General features: G+C 43.8%; 1 protein-coding gene across 2 annotated transcripts; it reads right to left on the bottom strand.

The window, feature by feature from the left end:
• LOC121860946 lies at positions 1 to 18,518 on the bottom strand. 2 transcript variants are annotated; one of them, XM_042358343.1, is made up of 9 exons: positions 18,041 to 18,518; positions 7,398 to 9,692; positions 6,995 to 7,118; positions 6,606 to 6,684; positions 5,964 to 6,130; positions 5,648 to 5,788; positions 4,717 to 4,852; positions 2,608 to 3,346; positions 1 to 727 (listed from the first exon to the last, which is right to left on the bottom strand). In XM_042358343.1, the coding sequence occupies exons 2-8, from the start codon at positions 9,645 to 9,647 to the stop codon at positions 2,656 to 2,658; spliced, it is 3,588 nt and encodes a 1,195-aa protein (XP_042214277.1). In that variant the 5' UTR covers positions 9,648 to 9,692; positions 18,041 to 18,518; the 3' UTR covers positions 1 to 727; positions 2,608 to 2,655. The 2 variants fall into 2 exon arrangements, with proteins under 2 accessions (XP_042214277.1, XP_042214278.1); XM_042358344.1 differs by lacking the exon at positions 1 to 727 and having other exon boundaries at positions 2,699 to 2,924; positions 3,019 to 3,346.
• Between the last annotated feature and the right edge of the window lie 702 nt (positions 18,519 to 19,220).

Here is a 19,220-nt window from a genome sequence, read left to right as displayed (position 1 = left end):
TAACAATAAATATTCTTTATTCTTAAATTGGCAAACAAACCAGATATGTATAATACAAGTCATACTGTATGTTTATATTTACAAACACTGTGCAATTTTGTTTTATATACACAGTACTTAATGAATAACATGAATCATACATTTACAGGTATTAAATAATGCTATATTTGCATATATATTAAATGAATGATACCAATATCTATTTACAGATATGTATAATTGTTGTGATAATATACAGTATAGTATAAACACAGGTAGAATGAATGATATATATCTGCAAACCTTATGTATTGCTGGGACAGTACGCAGTGAATAGGTGATTACATGAAGTTCCTGAGTACAATGAACCTGAAGCCAATATTCACATCCTCAAAGGTTCATAAGTTAATTTCTTACTTGTAACTGACACATCGATTTATTTTATGTATATAGTTGAAGTAAATTCTCCATTGAGGCCTCCATTTAGCAGAGTCAGATTAATGTGTTCTCACATCAGTAGACAGACACAGCGACACTTTTGGCGTGTTTTATGAAAACATCTTTGTGTCATGGCATAAATGAGTCGGTTACAGGTATTTTCATCACCCTTGAGGGTAATTTTTAGCATGTCAACCTTTGAGAACCTGGTCCTGGGCAACTGGTGATTGATGACTGGCGACTGATGACTGGTGGCTGGTGACTGATGTCTGGGCGGGCGAGGGCGTTGTTCCAAAGCGATATAGTAAACCTGCCAAACACAAGGGTTGATATTACTCTCAGTGCCACAACTGTTTTGGTAATAGTCATCTATTTCATCACTATTTTATTCTTAAATTATCTGTCAGTATAATCAACTTATATCAATTTTACAAATAAAAAAACAATTTACTAAACAATAGAGTAAGAATGGCAATAAATTCAATAATATGGCAACTCGGTTATTTAAAAAACAAAACAACCAGTCAATTTGTCCACAATGTAAGTTCCCAAGTTAGACAACACCAGAAGAATGTTAGAGGATAGTTATATACATGCATGAGGCGAGACATAAAGAATCATTAGATATAAATTCCTCACCTGAGTCAAGCCTTAAGACAAAAAAAAAACAACACAACATATACCTATCAGATTTTTACCTTAAATAAATGACATAACATTATTCTACCTTACCTAGAGGCATGCACTTAACAGTTAGCAGATATAATGAAGGAAGAGGATTTTTTTAAACGATTTTTTATACCTAAAGTGAACTTTTAACTGCTGATAAGTGAACGTATCTAGATCAGGTAATGTCGTTATTATTTATGTAACTTTTATATTATTTTCGTGCTTCAGGTTAAGTTCAGTTGTTAGATGGTTTGTTATGTATACAGTTGTGATGAATATTCAATGTATGGACCTTACATGTATTCTTATGTATACAGTTATGAGGATTGATTGATACGTTTATTGAGATACAAAAAAACAGTTATGAGGAAGATTCAATATATGGACCTTTGTGAGTTTTGACCCAGTGGACAAGAGTGAGGGCTGGGGGCATGATGTTCTGAGTAAGAATGACAGTGTTGAAAAGACGTGATGTTTCAGTGAATGAGTCATGTAGAATTAATGTATAATAGAATGACATTAGCCCCTAGCTTATTTCACCTGATGATTAACAAATGAAATAAACTTGGGGGGGCTAATGTTCACATGATCCGGAGACTGTACAAGCCTTGTTTGTGACGAATAACAAAATATAATGGCATAGTGTAGAGTGTAGTGTAGACCAGACTTATGGCAATATTGTGGTATAAATTATTACCGTATAGTGAGTGTATACAGTGTAGACCAGAGTTTGGAAGCATTATGACAAAGTATTACAGTGTAGAGTATATAGTTTAGACCACTCTTATGTTAGCATTGTGATATAAAGTATTAAACAGTATTTAACAAATGCTCACAGAGACCAGCTCCGGGAAGACCTGTAAATTCCCGACTGTGTCAAGTAATACTTACTGAAGTTATGTATTTGTTTGTGTAGAAACAATAGTGTATATGTGGTGTGTGTGTGTGTATTGGGGGTGATAAGACATGCTGCTGGCGGCTGATGTTAGGTTGTTGAACAGAGAGATACACCAGAAAGGTATCTTGAGGCTTCATGTCTTATGGGAACACCTTAACGGAACTCATCTTTCAGAGCAACAGGAGTTCATGACAGAAAATAACAGAAACGTCCGTACAGTACATACTTTAATTCCTGCCATTCTGCAACACGGCAGGTAAAGGCTTGCTTGAATGAAGAAGCATGTCTGTTACTGACAAAAATATATGATGCAATGAATATGACTAAGGCTGTAATCTACTGATAATGAATAAGGACACAAGAATCTGAAGAATACGGAAAGTCTTTATCAGGGCAGCAGAATACGTCAGGTTGTGAGGCGCTAAGCTGTTAATATGAACTTGAAATATGAGTCATAAATATATACAAAATTAGTGGCAAAGAAAATATTATTTTAAAGCAAATTATTAATTACATTGACTGAAGAATATAAAGAAGATGAAGCAAATTGAAATAGTTATTAGTAAGATGCATTTCCTATATTTTTCTGTACAAAATATCTGTATGATGTTCGCTGTACTTACAATGTTGGCATGCGATGTGAGTATATGTGGGGGAGGTGAGTGTTATGGTCAAGCGTCGCTGGAGGTTTGAGTGACTTTAAGAGGTATGCGTATGGGAGTTGCTTCCTCAAACACGTCCTCTTCATCCACACTCGGCAGTGACACCACACCGAAGTTTGCCAGCGACGACTTGCGTCTTCCACCCGCACCTATCTCAGTATCCAGTTCGAGTCCCTCATATTCTGATGACGCTGACGACGCGGAGCTCCGCCGCGTATCCACCTGACTGATGGAGTGCGCCAGACCCGGGTGTGCCGTAGCCCGACCAGCCGCAGGATCTGCTCGAGAATCAGTGGAATGAGAGCTTCTGATAGAGGAAAGCTGCGTTATGGTGGTGGCAACAGACATATTGCGACGTCCAGGACCTCGTACCTCAGATCCGCCAACAGAGGACTGGTGGTTACCGCAGGAGCTGTTGGCTTCCACCGATCGAGAGTTCGTCGACATGGAGTTCAGTCCGTACAGGGAACCCCCGAGGTTGCCGAGTGCCCGCTTTAGCTTGACGCGGTTCTCGGGCGTCAGCACCAGGATGAAGAAGATGCCCACCCCACGCAGCGAGTTGATGCAGGAGGGAAGATACCATAGGTAGTCATACCAAGACTCAGACGGTGTAATGATGTACTGAGCCACCACAAACCCGATTACTTCCATCAGCCACGTCGCCCCCGACCACACCACCAGCTTCACCGACTCTATCCATCTGTGGGAATGTTCAATGTTAGGATACCTAAGGTACAGGAACATTTACATTACTGAATATTACACCAGGGTGACTCATGTCTGTGTGTGCTTTGAGGATATAAAAATGCATGCGTGCATATTTCTACTTGTTTCTCAATACTTACCTGTTACTTTCTACACTTGTCTATCATAACTCTGTCACTATTTATAGTTACCTCTTCTGTGTTGGTTCATTCCACATACACACACACACACACATGGATGGGAAATAATACAATATATATATATATATATATATATATATATATATATATATATATATATATATATATATATATATATATATATATATATATATAAAATAAGGATTAGAACAATAGACGTGAGTAATTTCAGAATAAGATTACACTATACACAAACTAAGGTAGACAACTAATAAGTTGAAAATGAGCAAACGCACAGTTTGAGTTGCCATCATGAAATTTTATGGAGATTTGCTGAATAAATAATTTATTTTATTTCACCACTCGCCAGGTTACTTCCCGTTCGAGGTGTTGGTTTGTTCTTTATTGCCCAGTGTTAGTACGGAGGGAGACCGTAGTACCCGTAGGAGACCTGTGATGTTTGGTAGGGTGGTGCTGTATAACACCCTTCTCACATCTGTCTTCAGTTCTTGGGTGGCATAAAATTCCCTCTGATTGTACTGGAAGAAGATATATCCACCCTCAGCTACCCGAGAGATTAGAGCACCTGAAATTGCCTAGCTTATACTACAGACGGGCAAGGGGAGACCTAATTGAGACGTATAAGCATCTCAATGGGCACTACTCAGTTGAGTGCCCTTACCTGAAGATGGCGGACGCTCGCTCAACAAGGGGTCACAGCTCAAGGTTGAAGAAGCCACAGGCCCAGAAAACTGTGAGGGGTAACTTTTTCGGAGTGAGAGTTGTGAACTCTTGGAACAACCTGCCAGAGAGTGTTGTGACAGTACTGAGTGTGGGCTCTTTCAAGGCCAGACTTGACCAACACTGGAGCAGGTTCAGATACATTCAAGAGCCAGTGCATGGCCAGTACTTGCCAACAGTGCGTAACAGAGACGTGACCGACCTCCCAAGCGGCTAACGAGCCGATCAGTGGTGAAGAGGATAAAAGTAAAAAGTAACCCGAACCAAACTACGTATATTTGGTTTAAAAAAATTAATTAAGGCTCGGAGGGCAGTGTGGTGAAAAGATTAAGTAACCTGAATGTTTAAAAAATGCCCGAGTAGCTACCCAGCATGATGCAATATCTTACTAGCTCAGGTTAATTCAGGGTCTAGAGATATAGGTTAGATTAGTTTAGGTTATGTTAATGTCTATTAATAGTAGGTGCTGCAGATGGGAACTCACAAGTTACGGGTTTGGTGAGTACGGAGGCCAGAGGCTTGGGTGGTGGCAGGCTGGTGTTGGGAACTGTTGTTGTTGTTGCCGTTGTCGTCACTGTCCTTACTGGTGGTGCTATGAGGATCCTGGCTGTTCTCATTACCTGTACGGACACAACACAGCCATCACTCTACAGTATGTTGGGAACCTGTTGTAACCTAACCTGATCTAACCTAATAATCACCTAACATAATACTAACCTAACCTGACTTAACCTGTTAACCTGTTACTTAACCTGCTTTTAAGATCAACCTGACTAACCTAATAATCACCTAACATAATACTAACCTAACCTGATCTAACCTAATAATCACCTAACATAATACTAACCTAACCTGATCTAACCTAATAATCACCTAACATAATACTAACCTAACCTGATCTAACCTAATAATCACCTAACATAATACTACCCTAACCTGATCTAACCTAATAATCACCTAACATAATACTAACCTAACCTGATCTAACCTAATAATCACCTAACATAATACTAACCTAACCTGATCTAACCTAATCTAACCTCACCTATTGGCCTACAACTAAACTTAATCTAACCTAGTCTACTCTAACCTAATCTAATCTAACCTAACCTAACCCAATCCCTCCAGGTAGAGTTAGAACATTTAATTATCAGGTGTAATAAATTTAGAGGATGGTGTGGCAGGTGGAGGATGATGTGGTAGGTGGAGGAGGGTGTGGTAGGTGGAGGAAGGTGTGGTCGGTGGAGAAGGATGTGGTAGGTGGATGAGGGTGTAATAGGTGAAGGAGGATGTGGTTAAGAATAGGAGGGTGTGGTAGGTGGGGGAAGGAGTGGAGTAATAGTACTAGTTGGAGGAGGAGGGTGTGGTAGATGTGAAGTAACAGTAATAGGTGGAGTAGGTCGTATTAGAATTACCTGAAGGTCGTCCTCGAGGGCCGTGTTCGAGTCGTCTCAACTTGGCAGACCTGACGTAGCGTGCAACAGCCAGCAGCACGATGTTAGCGCACAGACTCAATAACATTGGGACATACAGGTACACCAACTTAGCGGTCCGATCTGTCAACAAACACCCAAGTTAATACACAGTTATATCAATCAGTTAGGTATATATAAACAAACCTCAGTGTAATGTATCTAGTTAAGGTAGAGTCTCAGTGTAGAGTGTAGGAAGGTAGAGAGTCTCAGTGTAGGGTGAAGGAAGGTAGAGTGTCAGTATAGAGCGTGGACTTACCGGAAAAGAAACACTTGTAGAGGCCAACTTTCGGGGTGATGACTCCGCAGGGTAGAGAGTATCTGTGGTAGTCGAGGATGAGGGAGAGGGCGGTGATCATCCCGGGTACACCCCAGGCCCATGCGGAGTGATACACGTACCTCCACCCCTCCGACGTACTCACTCGCCTGTAAACACAACACAGCCATGTAACACTATGTATAGAATTTACTACCATCACTGAGATTACTATTATATACTGTAACACTGTACACACACACACACATTACTAAAACATATCATAAGTTTTAGCCAGGGATACGACTTTCAGCCACTCCAACACCTTTAGTCACAATTCACAGATGTGTCTTCGGCATCAAGTGGGGCCTTTAGGAGTTGACATACGAGATATTATGAAATTAATGACATCACCATGATAATTCTGACAGCACCGAGCTACCCATCAAATAGAAGACCACAGTCGTATAAATCTGACACTAAGGCCCTGGAGTTTCTATATGATCCGGGTTCTAGTCTTATTGATAAAACTCTTAACCCCAGAGCATCGAGTTACTTGTTCCTAATTTCTCATATGTGTTCCTTATTTCCATGTGTGAAGTGAAGGGTCACGTATATACACTTAACCAGAGCGAGTATACTTACAGGGTGAGTAGTAGAGACTCGAGACAGATGGAGGTGTTCCACTGGAAGGCCGCCAGCAGGAAGAAGGTGAGGAGCCCGGCTGAGGGAGACACAAACACCAGGTCACTTCTCCACCTGTCCATTAATTCATCTATCCAGTTAGCTGTTTACCTATCCATTTATCTAATCATCTGTCTCCCTATCTAGTTATCCAATGATCTGTCTACCCATTCATTTATATGTCTACCTACCCATTTATCTAATTATCTTTCCACTCATCCATTTATCTGCTTGCCTATCTATGTGAGGGAGGAATGGTGTTATGCTGAGATATGGGACAAATACTTTAAGGAATACAGGTTGGATTTTCCTGGTAATTGGAGATGTAAAGAAGAGGGAGAGAGACTCACCCATAATATGACACTCAACATTGTCCTGCGCCACCTCCACCTTCATATTAACAGCCAGCAGCAGGAACCCCACCAGGTAAGACATGACGTAACTCAGTAGGATCCTTCCAGCCAGGGTGTTGACCTGTGAGGACAAAACAGAGGGTGTCAGGGGTCAAGTATTAGAAGGTCAGAGGGTGTCAGGGGTCAAGTATTAGATGGTCAGATGGTGTTATGGAATGCTAGTGAATGTTACTGGGTGTTAGTGAGTGTAACTGGGTGTTAGTAAGTGTTCCAGATGAGATGATTGATGAGTTATGGAACAATGTCGTCATCGACTTCGATGGACTGCCATAAGCAAAGTTAAGCAAGCAAGTAGTAAGTGTTAGTGGGTGTTAGAGTTGACAGTCAGGGGGTGGTTTACCTTCTTGACGGTGACGAGGCCCCTCCTGACACGTGTGGAGATGAGAGAGAAGGCGGTGGCCAGGAGAGCGGTGCAGGACAACCCCAGCAGCACCGCCGTCAGTTCGAATTTCTCACTGTGCACGTCGATGCCTTCCCAAGTCTCTGGACACACCAGCACGATGGGACGGATGTCTGGGCCGTGGACGCCATACTCTAGACAGTAGCTCTCACGAGGGAAGTGCTGCCTGCTGAGGACACATCTGCCCTCCAGACTCACCACCTCCAGCATCTGGCCAGCCACCAGCTCCCCGTGGTCGTCGAGGGCGTCAGGGTCGAGGTAGTAGTAATGGTAACCAAATCCAGACTCACACACAGGGAAGGACGTGTAAGTTAACTTGGTGATGTTGGCGGCACTCACCAGGCGGTCGTGTAGCAGTGAGACTCCCAAGTCGTCGGAGACACAGGTGTAGCTACCCATAGTCATGTATTGGTTGTGGGGACAACACTTACCTACACTCCCCGCCTCACTGGGTCGTGCTGACAGGTGTACAGGAACAATGTCATCCAGCTCAGTGTAACACATGAGGGCCACCGTCTGGGTCTGATTGAGGGGGTCGACGTAATCATCGACACAGTACTGCATCGTGGCGTAATTCTCCTCTGGTGTGTCTATTGAGAGATAGCCAGACTTACTGATCAACCAACGGATGTCTGTATCATCAGGAGTGATCCACTCCGTCACACACTGTTCACCTCCTTGTTCTGTAGGAAACCCGAACTGAGGTTCCATTATCTCCAGCAGCTGCATCATGTGGGCCGACACTTCCTTCCCCGAGGCCGGGACACAGCCAGACTCGGTGAGGACGTGATCGCGGGAACAACACTTGTGGAAAGAGTCGAGAGGACACACAAAGGCCACAGCCGTCATGGTCATGTCACCTTCTGCCCACAAGTGTTCCAAGCAGTAGACTGCGTTCGGGTAACAGTGTCCAGACTGATGTTCACACAGTTGGTTGGAGGCGTCGAGGAAGGCGTTGTCAGCCGTAACTAGCCTGGGAGCTCCTCTGCTACAGGAGAGTCTCCCGGTCTTAACGTGGATGGAGGTCACCTTGGGGTTGGTCTTGAAGAACTCTCGCACCAAACTGTCATGGTCACTCATGTTGGCAGACCTCAAGCGACATTCTTCAACCTCGTGATCGAAGTATTCATCCAGCTCACAGCACTTCCTGGTGTACACCTCGGTGGGCCAGGGGAGGCAGGAGGCTAACACGAACGCACCAGCATCTAGTTGGTACTGGCCATTAGCCGCCACCTCCAGACAGTAATGATCATGATCATAGTTTATGCCTGAGGTGTGATCCCTCACGTAACCTAAGTTTTGGACGGAGTGAGAGTCAAGACTTATTTCAGTAATACTGGGAGGGTCGCCAGTGCCTGGGCAAGGCGGGAGGGAGCCTGTGATGTACTCCAGATCCCCGGCGGTGTCCTCCGGCAGCATACTTAGCACCGCCTCTCTGAACCACGTGCCGTTCTCTGCTGTCTCACACTTCTGAGTCTGTAAGCTGAAGAACTCGAGGTGATCACAACACTTCCTCACTGGGGTCCTCACTTGGTGGTCATCTTCATCAGCCACAAAATTTTCTTGTTTATATTCATCTGAATCCGAACCTGTATGTATGTGACTGTCTGATTCTAACACAAAACTTTCCTCGTGTGTTGCAGCGTCATCCATCAGGATCTTATGTTCATATCTGTCTGCCGCTGTGTTAAGGTCGCTGGCAGACTCGGCTGACGATGAATTTTGGTAGTTGAGGCCCGCGGAGTTTCCCCCCGTGATGGCCTTGGCGATGTTCTCGACTGGTGCAAGTTCCGTCTGGTGTAGCGAGTCAACCGCCTCCGTGTCATTCCGTGGTGGAGCCGTGTCGTCTGAGGTTGTATTGTGTTCACTGTGGGCGAGCACTGTATGGTTAGTGTCAACCTTGTCCTCACTTGATACCTGACACAAAACACTTCTCTTCTTCACCTCGTGGTCGTCTCCAGACCGTCGAGTCGCATCTCCTGTTGTCTCGTTCTCCGTCTCTCCACTCTGGTGTCTTGAAGCATGAAGAGGTGAGATGTGTTGTGGTGGAGGTGTGGCTGCGTCATGCTGGCTGGCCACACCCTCCTCCAGGCACGAGGCCGGGAGGGCGTCGACGGGTTTGCTCCAGCACCCGGGCAGGGAGAGGCCGAGCACCACGACTACCAGGAGGGAGATAGATGGAGGTGACATAGTGAGGAGCGACACGCCTCACTTACCTCCCATACACCCACACACCTGTAGGGGAGAATAACACATTTTCATTAGTTGTTATAAGATGAGAGGTATACCTGACACACCCTCTACTTGTGTGTCACTTAGGTCCAGTCCTTATCGACCAAGCAATAAATAGTAGCACTGGCATGTAATCCTATTGGACGAACCTAACCATTAAGAGTTAAGACGAGTCCCAATGAGCCTGATACTTAATGGGTCTAATCCTAATGTTTAGTCAGGTTAGGTTAGGTTAGAGACTGTTTGGACTGAGCCTCCTTTATGACTCATAACTGTTGAGGGATAAAGACTTAACAGAACCATATACGAGTCGAGGCACAGTAAACAGTTTAATAATTACCATGTTTAATATTTACTTTAAGGGTCATAATTATAAGGTGTGTGTGTGTGTGTGTGTGTGTGTGTGTGTGTGTGTGTGTGTGTGTGTGTGTGTGTGTGTGTGTGATCAGCTGATTGTGAAAAAATGTAAACAAACTTGCCTCCCTCACACTTCCCGGGTCGACTGGATTTCCCCCCCGACCAGACAGACAGACACCTGCAGCACCAGCACCCCCCCCACCAGCCCTCCACAATACCAGCCCCCTATTACCCCCTGCCTGCACCCCCCTCACCCCCTGGCCTGCACCCACCCCCCCCACACACACAAGAGTAGTGGGATTTTTGTCTTTATCGAGGCGGATCTTTGATGAGTGTGAGAGAAGCTTCCTGTGGAGTCTCAGTGGCCTACCAGGTAAACACTCTTAACACAGGTAAACACTATCTAATACAGGTAAAACACTCTAACACAGGTAAACACTTTAACATGGTAAACTCTCTCTTAATACAGGTAAACACTCTAACACAGGTAAACACACTCTAACACAGGTAAAACACTTTAACACAGGTAAACACTCTAACACAGGTAAACATTTAACATAGTAAACACTCTCTTAACACAGGTAAACACTCTAACACAGGTAAACACTCTAACACAGGTAAACACTTAACACAGTAAACACTTTAACATGGTAAACACTCTAACACAGGTAAACACTTCTAACATATACAGGTAAACACTCTAACACAGGTAAACACTCTCTTAACACAGGTAAACACTCTCTTAACACAGGTAAACACTCTTAACACAGGTGGTAAACACTCTTGAATTGTTATAAACACTCTAACACAGGTAAACACTCTCTTAACACAGGTAAACACTCTAACACAGGTAAACACTATTCTAACACAGGAACACTCTAACACAGGTAAACACTCTTAACACAGGTAAACACTCTTAACACAGGTAAACACTCTTAACACAGGTAAACACTCTTAATACAGGTAAACACTCTTAACAAAGGTAAACACTCTTAACACAGGTAAACACTCTTAACACAGGTAAACACTCTCTTAACACAGGTAAACTCTCTTAACACAGGTAAACACTCTTAACACAGGTAAACACACTTAACACAGGTAAACACTCTTAACACAGGTAAACACTCTTAACACAGGTAAACACTCTCTTAACACAGGTAAACACTCTTAACACACAGGTAAACAATTTCCAATGTGCTGCAAACACTCTTAACACAGGTAAACACTCTTAACACAGGTAAACACTCTTAACACAGGTAAACACTCTTAACACAGGTAAACACTCTTAACACAGGTAAACACACTTAACACAGGTAAACTCTCTTAACACAGGTAAACACTCTTAACACAGGTAAACACTCTTAACACAGGTAAACACTCTTAACACAGGTAAACACTCTTAACACAGGTAAACACTCTCTTAACACAGGTAAACACTCTTAACACAGGTAAACACTCTTAACACAGGTAAACACTCTTAACACAGGTAAACACTCTTAACACAGGTAAACACTCTTAACACAGGTAAACACTCTTAACACAGGTAAACACTCTTAACACAGGTAAACACTCTTAACACAGGTAAACACTCTTAACACAGGTAAACACTCTTAACACAGGTAAACACTCTTAACACAGGTAAACACACTTAACACAGGTAAACTCTCTTAACACAGGTAAACACTCTTAACACAGGTAAACACTCTTAACACAGGTAAACACTCTTAACACAGGTAAACACTCTTAACACAGGTAAACACTCTCTTAACACAGGTAAACACTCTTAACACAGGTAAACACTCTTAACACAGGTAAACACTCTTAACACAGGTAAACACTCTTAACACAGGTAAACACTCTTAACACAGGTAAACACTCTTAATTACAATAGAAATTTCAATATGGTAAACACTTAACACAGGTAAAATGACTTAACACAGGTAAACACTCTTAACACAGGTAAACACTCTTAACACAGGTAAACACTCTTAACACAGGTAAACACTCTTAACACAGGTAAACACTCTTAACACAGGTAAACACTCTTAACACAGGTAAACTCTCTTAACACAGGTAAACACTCTTAACACAGGTAAACACTCTTAACACAGGTAAACACTCTCTTAACACAGGTAAACTCTCTTAACACAGGTAAACACTCTTAACACAGGTAAACACTCTTAACACAGGTAAACTCTCTTAACACAGGTAAACACTCTTAACACAGGTAAACACTCTTAACACAGGTAAACACTCTTAACACAGGTAAACACTCTTAACACAGGTAAACACTCTTAACACAGGTAAACACTCTTAACACAGGTAAACACTCTTAACACAGGTAAACACTCTTAACACAGGTAAACACTCTTAACACAGGTAACACAGGTAAACTCTTAACACAGGTAAACACTCTTAACACAGGTAAACACTCTTAACACAGGTAAACACTCTTAACACAGGTAAACACTCTTAACACAGGTAAACACTCTCTTAACACAGGTAAACACTCTTAACACAGGTAAACACTCTTAACACAGGTAAACACTCTTAACACAGGTAAACACTCTTAACACAGGTAAACACTCTTAACACAGGTAAACACTCTCTTAACACAGGTAAACACTCTTAACACAGGTAAACACTCTTAACACAGGTAAACACTCTTAACACAGGTAAACACTCTTAACACAGGTAAACACTCTTAACACAGGTAAACACTTTTAACACAGGTAAACACTCTTAACACAGGTAAACACTCTTAACACAGGTAAACACTCTTAACACAGGTAAACACTCTTAACACAGGTAAACACTCTTAACACAGGTAAACCCTAGACTAGTAATATGTTCTGAAATGTAATGGAGTGTTGACAGACCTTCTTCAAACCAATACAGTATTATCAAATTGACTCTTCTTAATGTTGGTGTTTGTCCAGGCACTCACTGGGGGGTAACTGAGGCGAGTGAGGCTACAGTAGGCCTCGCACGCACACACACTGGTCTCCATCACAGGTAAGTAGGTAACTCCCCGATTTAAACTGGTTCCTGGAGGGGAATTTTATAATAATGACACCTTTCGTTCATCGGTGAGTTTTTGTATGGGACACCTCTCTCCTTCCCGCCCTCCCCCACCCCCTCCCTCTCACCATCTCCCCTCACCCCCAACACACATACAGACACATCAGGTGAAATAAACTTTAAATTGATCCTAAATATTAATAGAAATATCACCCTAAATCATCTCTAAATCGCTAATCAAGTGTAAGTTTATTTTTTCTTCTGAGTGTTGAAAAGGCGTGGAAAATGTCATCCCTCTTGCGTTCGTCATTTGAATCCGACTTGGCAAGAGATAATGTTATTGGTAAAGTGGAAAGACATATTGACCTTGGAAAAACACACACACACGAGGCAATCTCCGGGTTCCTAATGCTAATGGCACCTACGTTGAACTGTCCACATTATTTACACTCAACAATATGTATTTGCCTGCTTGAGTTAAGACGTCGCACAAGAATTCCATCCTAAATTACAATGTACAGTCGCCTTCACTAGTGCGTTTACAGGGGCTCGTCATATAAACATTCCACACACATCATTACATTGAGATATTTGTTTTAATATTGTTTTAATTTGATTCCATAGTGTGTTTACTATTGTGAGTTTCCTTCTGTTAAATGTAAATAAACACAGGAATGCCACACTGCTCAAAACCTGACGAGCCCCTGTAAACGTACTAGTGAAGGAGACTGCATTTGCACTACCTTATTGGGATACCTACACTTAGCATTAGATAGAAGACGAAATCAGTACAGTTTTTTTTCTTCAAAGTTTTGTAGGATTCATCTGAAATTTAACATCTTCCCTGAGCTTATTTCACCTGATGATTAAACACTCTAATTTTACCTGGGAGGGTTAGTTTAGGTTAGTTTAGGTTAAAGTGGTTAACCTTAAGGTGAAATAGTTAAAGTGCTTATCTTCTCGTCATCCAATCATTGTGTCTCACGATCCCTGCCAAATGAGCGTATTTACTTCAGTGAGAATCCAAATGTGATCTTTTTTTTATTAAGTTAACTCAAGATAACCTGTTAAGAGTGCTCTAGTAACTCCCCTTACGACAAATATCAACTGTACGAACCTTTGTGAATGTTAAACGAGACTTTGCAAAATGTTATCTGGTCTGGCAACATTTGTTTTTTTTTTGAGGGTTGGGTTAGCTACTGCGTGCTGGTGAGAGCTTTAAGTCAACTTCACGTGACGTCATTACTGGCTGTATCAGGCTCATGACACACACACACACACACACACACACACACACACACACACACATACACTCTTGTCTCACAGTCAGGGTGGCAACTCAGTAATGTATGATTAATTTATGTATGAAATAAATAAATAGATAGATAGATAGACAAACATAATAAAAAAGCTGTTCCATCACCTGAAGATTCGACCCTCCCAGCGTATTTCACCTGAAGATTCGACTCTCCCAGCTTATTTCACCTGAAGATTCGACTCTCCCAGCTTATTTCACCTGAAGATTCGACCCTCCCAGCTTATTTCACCTGAAGATCCGACTCTCCCAGCTTATTTCACCTGAAGATTAACCACCCTAACATTACCCTGAGATACCGAGACACTGACATACTACGACTCTGACCCAATTCTGAGAGGTCAAAGGTCCCATATACTGATGTTTCATTTACTAGAGGAACTTTCTGTGACCTGCCTAATATGAAGTGGTGTGTGTGTGTGTGTGTGTGTGTGTGTGTGTGTGTGTGTGTGTGTGTGTGTGTGTGTGTGTGTGTGTGTGGTATTTCTACATGTTGTCTTACCGTAGCATTTTACTGTCACTTTCTACACGTCTCCTACCTCACCCTCGCTGCCATTACACACCTTTGTTCATCTCTAATCCTTGACCCATGGTAGAGAAAGGTAGAAGAGACACAAAGACAACTGAGAGATAAATAAATAAGGTTAAAGGTTAGAAACAACATGACCCACATTTGTTTTTAAATGCTAAGCTCCTTACCTGATCCAGAACTGACATGACCTTCTCCTCCTCCCCGAACACTGAACTGACATGACCTCCTCCCTCACACAGAACTGACATGACCTCCTCCCTCATAAGGATCTGACACGACCTCCTCCTCCTCCTCCTCCCCTCATGAAGACCTGACACTACCTCCTCCTCCTCCTCCTCCCCTCACAGAACTGACACGACCTCCTCCTCCTCCTCCCGAACACAGACCTGACACGACCTCCTCCTCCTCCTCCTCCCCTCATGAAGACCTGACACTACCTCCTCCTCCTCCTCCTCCCCTCACAGAACTGACACGACCTCCTCCTCCTCCTCCCTCCCCTCACACAGAACGACCTCCTCCTCCTCCTCCCCGAACACAGACCTGACACGACCTCCTCCTCCTCCCCGAACACAACTGACACGACCTCCTCCTCCTCCTCCCCTCACACAGACTGGACTGACACGACCTCCTCCTCCTCCCCTCACACAGATCTGGCACGACCTCCTCCTCCCCTCACACCGAACTGACACGACCTCCTCCTCCTCCCCTCACACCGAACCGACACGAGAAATACAGTTGTAGAAATATCCACACATGTTCACGCCTACACACACACACACACACACACACACACACCTACCAAATGTTTGTCTACACCAACAAGTAGACATCACTCCTCCCACTAACTGCTTTTTTGGTCACTTCCCCACTCAGGTCACTTACCCTGGCCCAGGTCAATAGTCCCCACAAACAGGTTCAAGTCTAAGTAAGTCACTCGTCCCATCAAACAGGTCCTTGTGCCCCGCCTTTTACACTAGTATCTGGGCACTGGTAGATTGGTTAATTTGATTAGGTTGGGTTAGACCACACCTGTCCATCACCACACCTGCCCATCACCACACCTGCCTATGATCAAACATTGTCTATAACCACACCTGCTTATAAACACTTGCACAATGACTACACCTGACCCATGACCCAGTGTTCCCAGGGGGCATTACCGGTGGTGTAGGTAGGTAGTCGACCTCGCACGGTGTTGAGACAGAACCCCCACATACACACGTCATAGTCCTTGTACACTTCCTGATGGTGTAAGTGTATGTGTGTGTGTGTGTGTTGTCTGGAGAGAGAGGTACAGGTAACTCATTGATTTATAAAGTGAATCGTAAGTAGGAAGTGAGAATAAAATGCCAATAAACCAAGAAGACATGTCCCCATATACTCGTTAACATCCTCAACTAACACACTGAAACGTCTGACCTGTTGTGATGTGTCGTTGTTTATAAAGGAAAGACAACTCTCCTCTTAGTGTGTGTCTTAATCAAGGTTTAAGGATATGAGACTCGACCTTGACCAACCAGGATCCTCGTACCGCCATGACACGACTAACCTTGACACGATTAACCTTGACACGACCAAAATGACACTAATCATTATGACACGTTGACCACTATGACTCTAATCACCATGACATTATTTGTGGGGGGGGGTTCATCCTCGAGTACTACCACACGTTTCAAGGACCTCCTCAAGTTTCAATATAATCGTCACAAGAGCTGAGATGAGAGGTGCTGAGGTGCTCCAGGAGTGAACTTAAAACTCCTGGGAGACACTACACACACACACACACACACACACACACACACACACACACACACACTACACACACACACACACACACACACACACACACACACACACACACACACACACACACACACACACACTAAACCAGATACTTCCTAGTTCTAAAGTGAATACCTGGTTTTTTCAGGTGTAGTGGGGCGGTAGAGGTGATGAATGACGGCAGGTGATGTGTAACTCAGGAATGGTTCTCACGCCACCTGACCCAAACAATAATCCCCTGGGATCTCTCACGCGCCGTACCAGTATAGCCTTGACCCCTGACCCCTGAATGCTGTATCCGCCAAGTTTTTATCATCGATGAAATATCTGGGAACCTAAAACCGGATTTGGAAGACACGTAAATAACACGTTCCCCGGGTCACCTATTGATTAACCTGACCTAACCTGACCTGACCTAACTCGAGGATAATCTTCAAATGATCTAAAATTCTTCTCTGGAGACGTGTGGACGTGTCTCACACAACTATGGCGACGGCATAGTACCAAGACTCTACCGGGATCTCTTAGTACACATCTTGGCCACCAGAGGGTAGGTAAGGGAAGGGTAGGTAAGGGTAGGGAAGGGTAGGATAGGGTAGGGAAGGGTAGGATAGGGTAGGGAAGGGTAGGGTACTGTATCTTGGCCTTCGTATTTCCCTCTCGGTTGTCAAAGATCATCCAGCCCAGTCATCTTCCGCGTACACACACACACACACACACACACACACCAAACACACACACACACACACCAAACACACACACACACACACCAAATAGGGTGGGTTTTTTTAATGGCTAACTAAATAATAATTATAATAACAACAACAATAAAAATAAAACAATAATTAATAATAATAGCAATACTACTACTACTAATCCTAATAATAATAATAATCACTAGCATCATCACTACTCTGTGTCAGTGGTCAGTTTAAGTGTGTGTGTGTGTGTGTGTGTGTGTGTGTGTGTGTGTGTGTGTGTGTATGTCGAGGCGCTGACACTGAGTACAAGAACTTAACACTTTGAATACAATGACTCAACCCCGTAAGTAAAATGGATTAATTCCTTGAGTACAATAACTTAACCAATTGAGTACAATGACTTAACCAATTAAATTCAGTGACTTAACGAAATGAGCACAATGACTTAACCTTTTGAGTACAATTTCTAAACCCCAAGAGTACAACGATTTAACCCCCCCTAGAGTACAGCAAACCACCACTTAAGTACAATGGCAATCCTTTGAGTACGACGTCTTAACTCACTGAATATCTATCTATCAATCAATCTATCTATCTATCTATCAATCTATCTATCACTTACGCATGGATCATTACTTACTGCGTTAGGTGGTGCTCGGTGTGGGTACCGTCGCCTACCTCCGTCGCCCACCTCTCTCTTACCCCTCAACAAGATGACAATAATAACACAATGATGAGTTACTGTAGTCGAGCTTGTGTAACACTGGCTTGGCTTGGCGTGGGGAGACTTGGAGCGGGGAGGCTTGACGAGGGGAGGCTTGGGGGGGGGTACAGTAGCGGCGAGTGGATCTGGTTCACCTTGCAGACGTCCACTAACACCACGCACTGTCTTAACACTTCCTCGGTAATGTGTCGCTCACCTTATTGATCACCACCCACTAGGTGCTCGTGTTAACACTAGTACTAATAACTCAAGTCAATATTCTGCTAATGTCCAAACAACACAACGGCAGTGGTGGGGTGTCAACAGGCGGTGTGCTGTGTGAAGTGTCCAAGGGTGAGTGAGGCTGTGGTGTGTGGAGGAGCGTGGCACACGAGCAGCCTTGCCACGACCAGATCCACGTGCTGACTGACTGCCTGTTGGCCCGTCCACGCTGCCTCCACCACCAGTGCCTCCCTCCCTACCACACCACTACCACCACCAGTGCCTCCCTCCCTACCACACTACTACCACCACCAGTGCCTCCCTCCCTACCACACTACTACCACCACCAGTGCCTCCCTCCCTACCACACTACTACCACCACCAGTGCCTCCTTCCCTACCACACTACTACCACCACCAGTGCCTCCCTCCCTACCACACTACTACCACCACCAGTGCCTCCCTCCCTACCACACTACTACCACCACCAGTGCCTCCCTCCCTACCACACTTCTACCACCACCAGTGCCTCCCTCCCTACCACACTACTACCACCACCAATGCAAAAAAATAAAATATAAGATCCTCCAACTCGGACTTCCCACCAACATTGAAAAGTTGCTTTGCAACTTTCTTGACGGCAGAAATGACGGATTGAGGGTAGGACAACACACAGGAGAGACCTTCCCACTCATGAGTGGAGTCCCTCAGGGGAGCGTCCTCTCCCCCACCCTATATATTATCTACACAAGTGACACTCCGCCTCCCACTAGAATTGGTAACGAAGATATTACGTATGCAGATGACATCACTCAAATAACAACACATGAAGGAAAATCGCGAGCGCTACAGGCCGACAACACCAGGCGGGAATTAGAAAGGGTAAATAATTACGA

The sequence above is a fragment of the Homarus americanus genome, unplaced genomic scaffold (assembly GCF_018991925.1).
Source record: "Homarus americanus isolate GMGI-L3 unplaced genomic scaffold, GMGI_Hamer_2.0 scaffold52806, whole genome shotgun sequence".
NCBI classification, from domain to species: Eukaryota; Metazoa; Arthropoda; class Malacostraca; order Decapoda; family Nephropidae; genus Homarus; species Homarus americanus.
The sequence above is the reverse complement of the archived record's forward strand: the minus strand, read 5'-3'. Positions and strand labels throughout refer to the sequence as shown.

What these genes read in the sequence shown, in the direction of transcription:
- LOC121860946 (XM_042358343.1), bottom strand. Translation starts at nt 9,647, where the DNA reads ATGTCACCTCCATCTATCTCCCTCCTGGTAGTCGTGGTGCTCGGCCTC. An exon ending in GCCTCGTCACCGTCAAGAAG is followed by an intron (nt 7,119 to 7,397) that starts GTAAACCACCCC and finishes TTGTCCTCACAG; the next exon opens with GTCAACACCCTGGCTGGAAG. An exon ending in ACTCACCAAACCCGTAACTT is followed by an intron (nt 3,347 to 4,716) that starts GTGAGTTCCCAT and finishes ACATTCCCACAG; the next exon opens with ATGGATAGAGTCGGTGAAGC.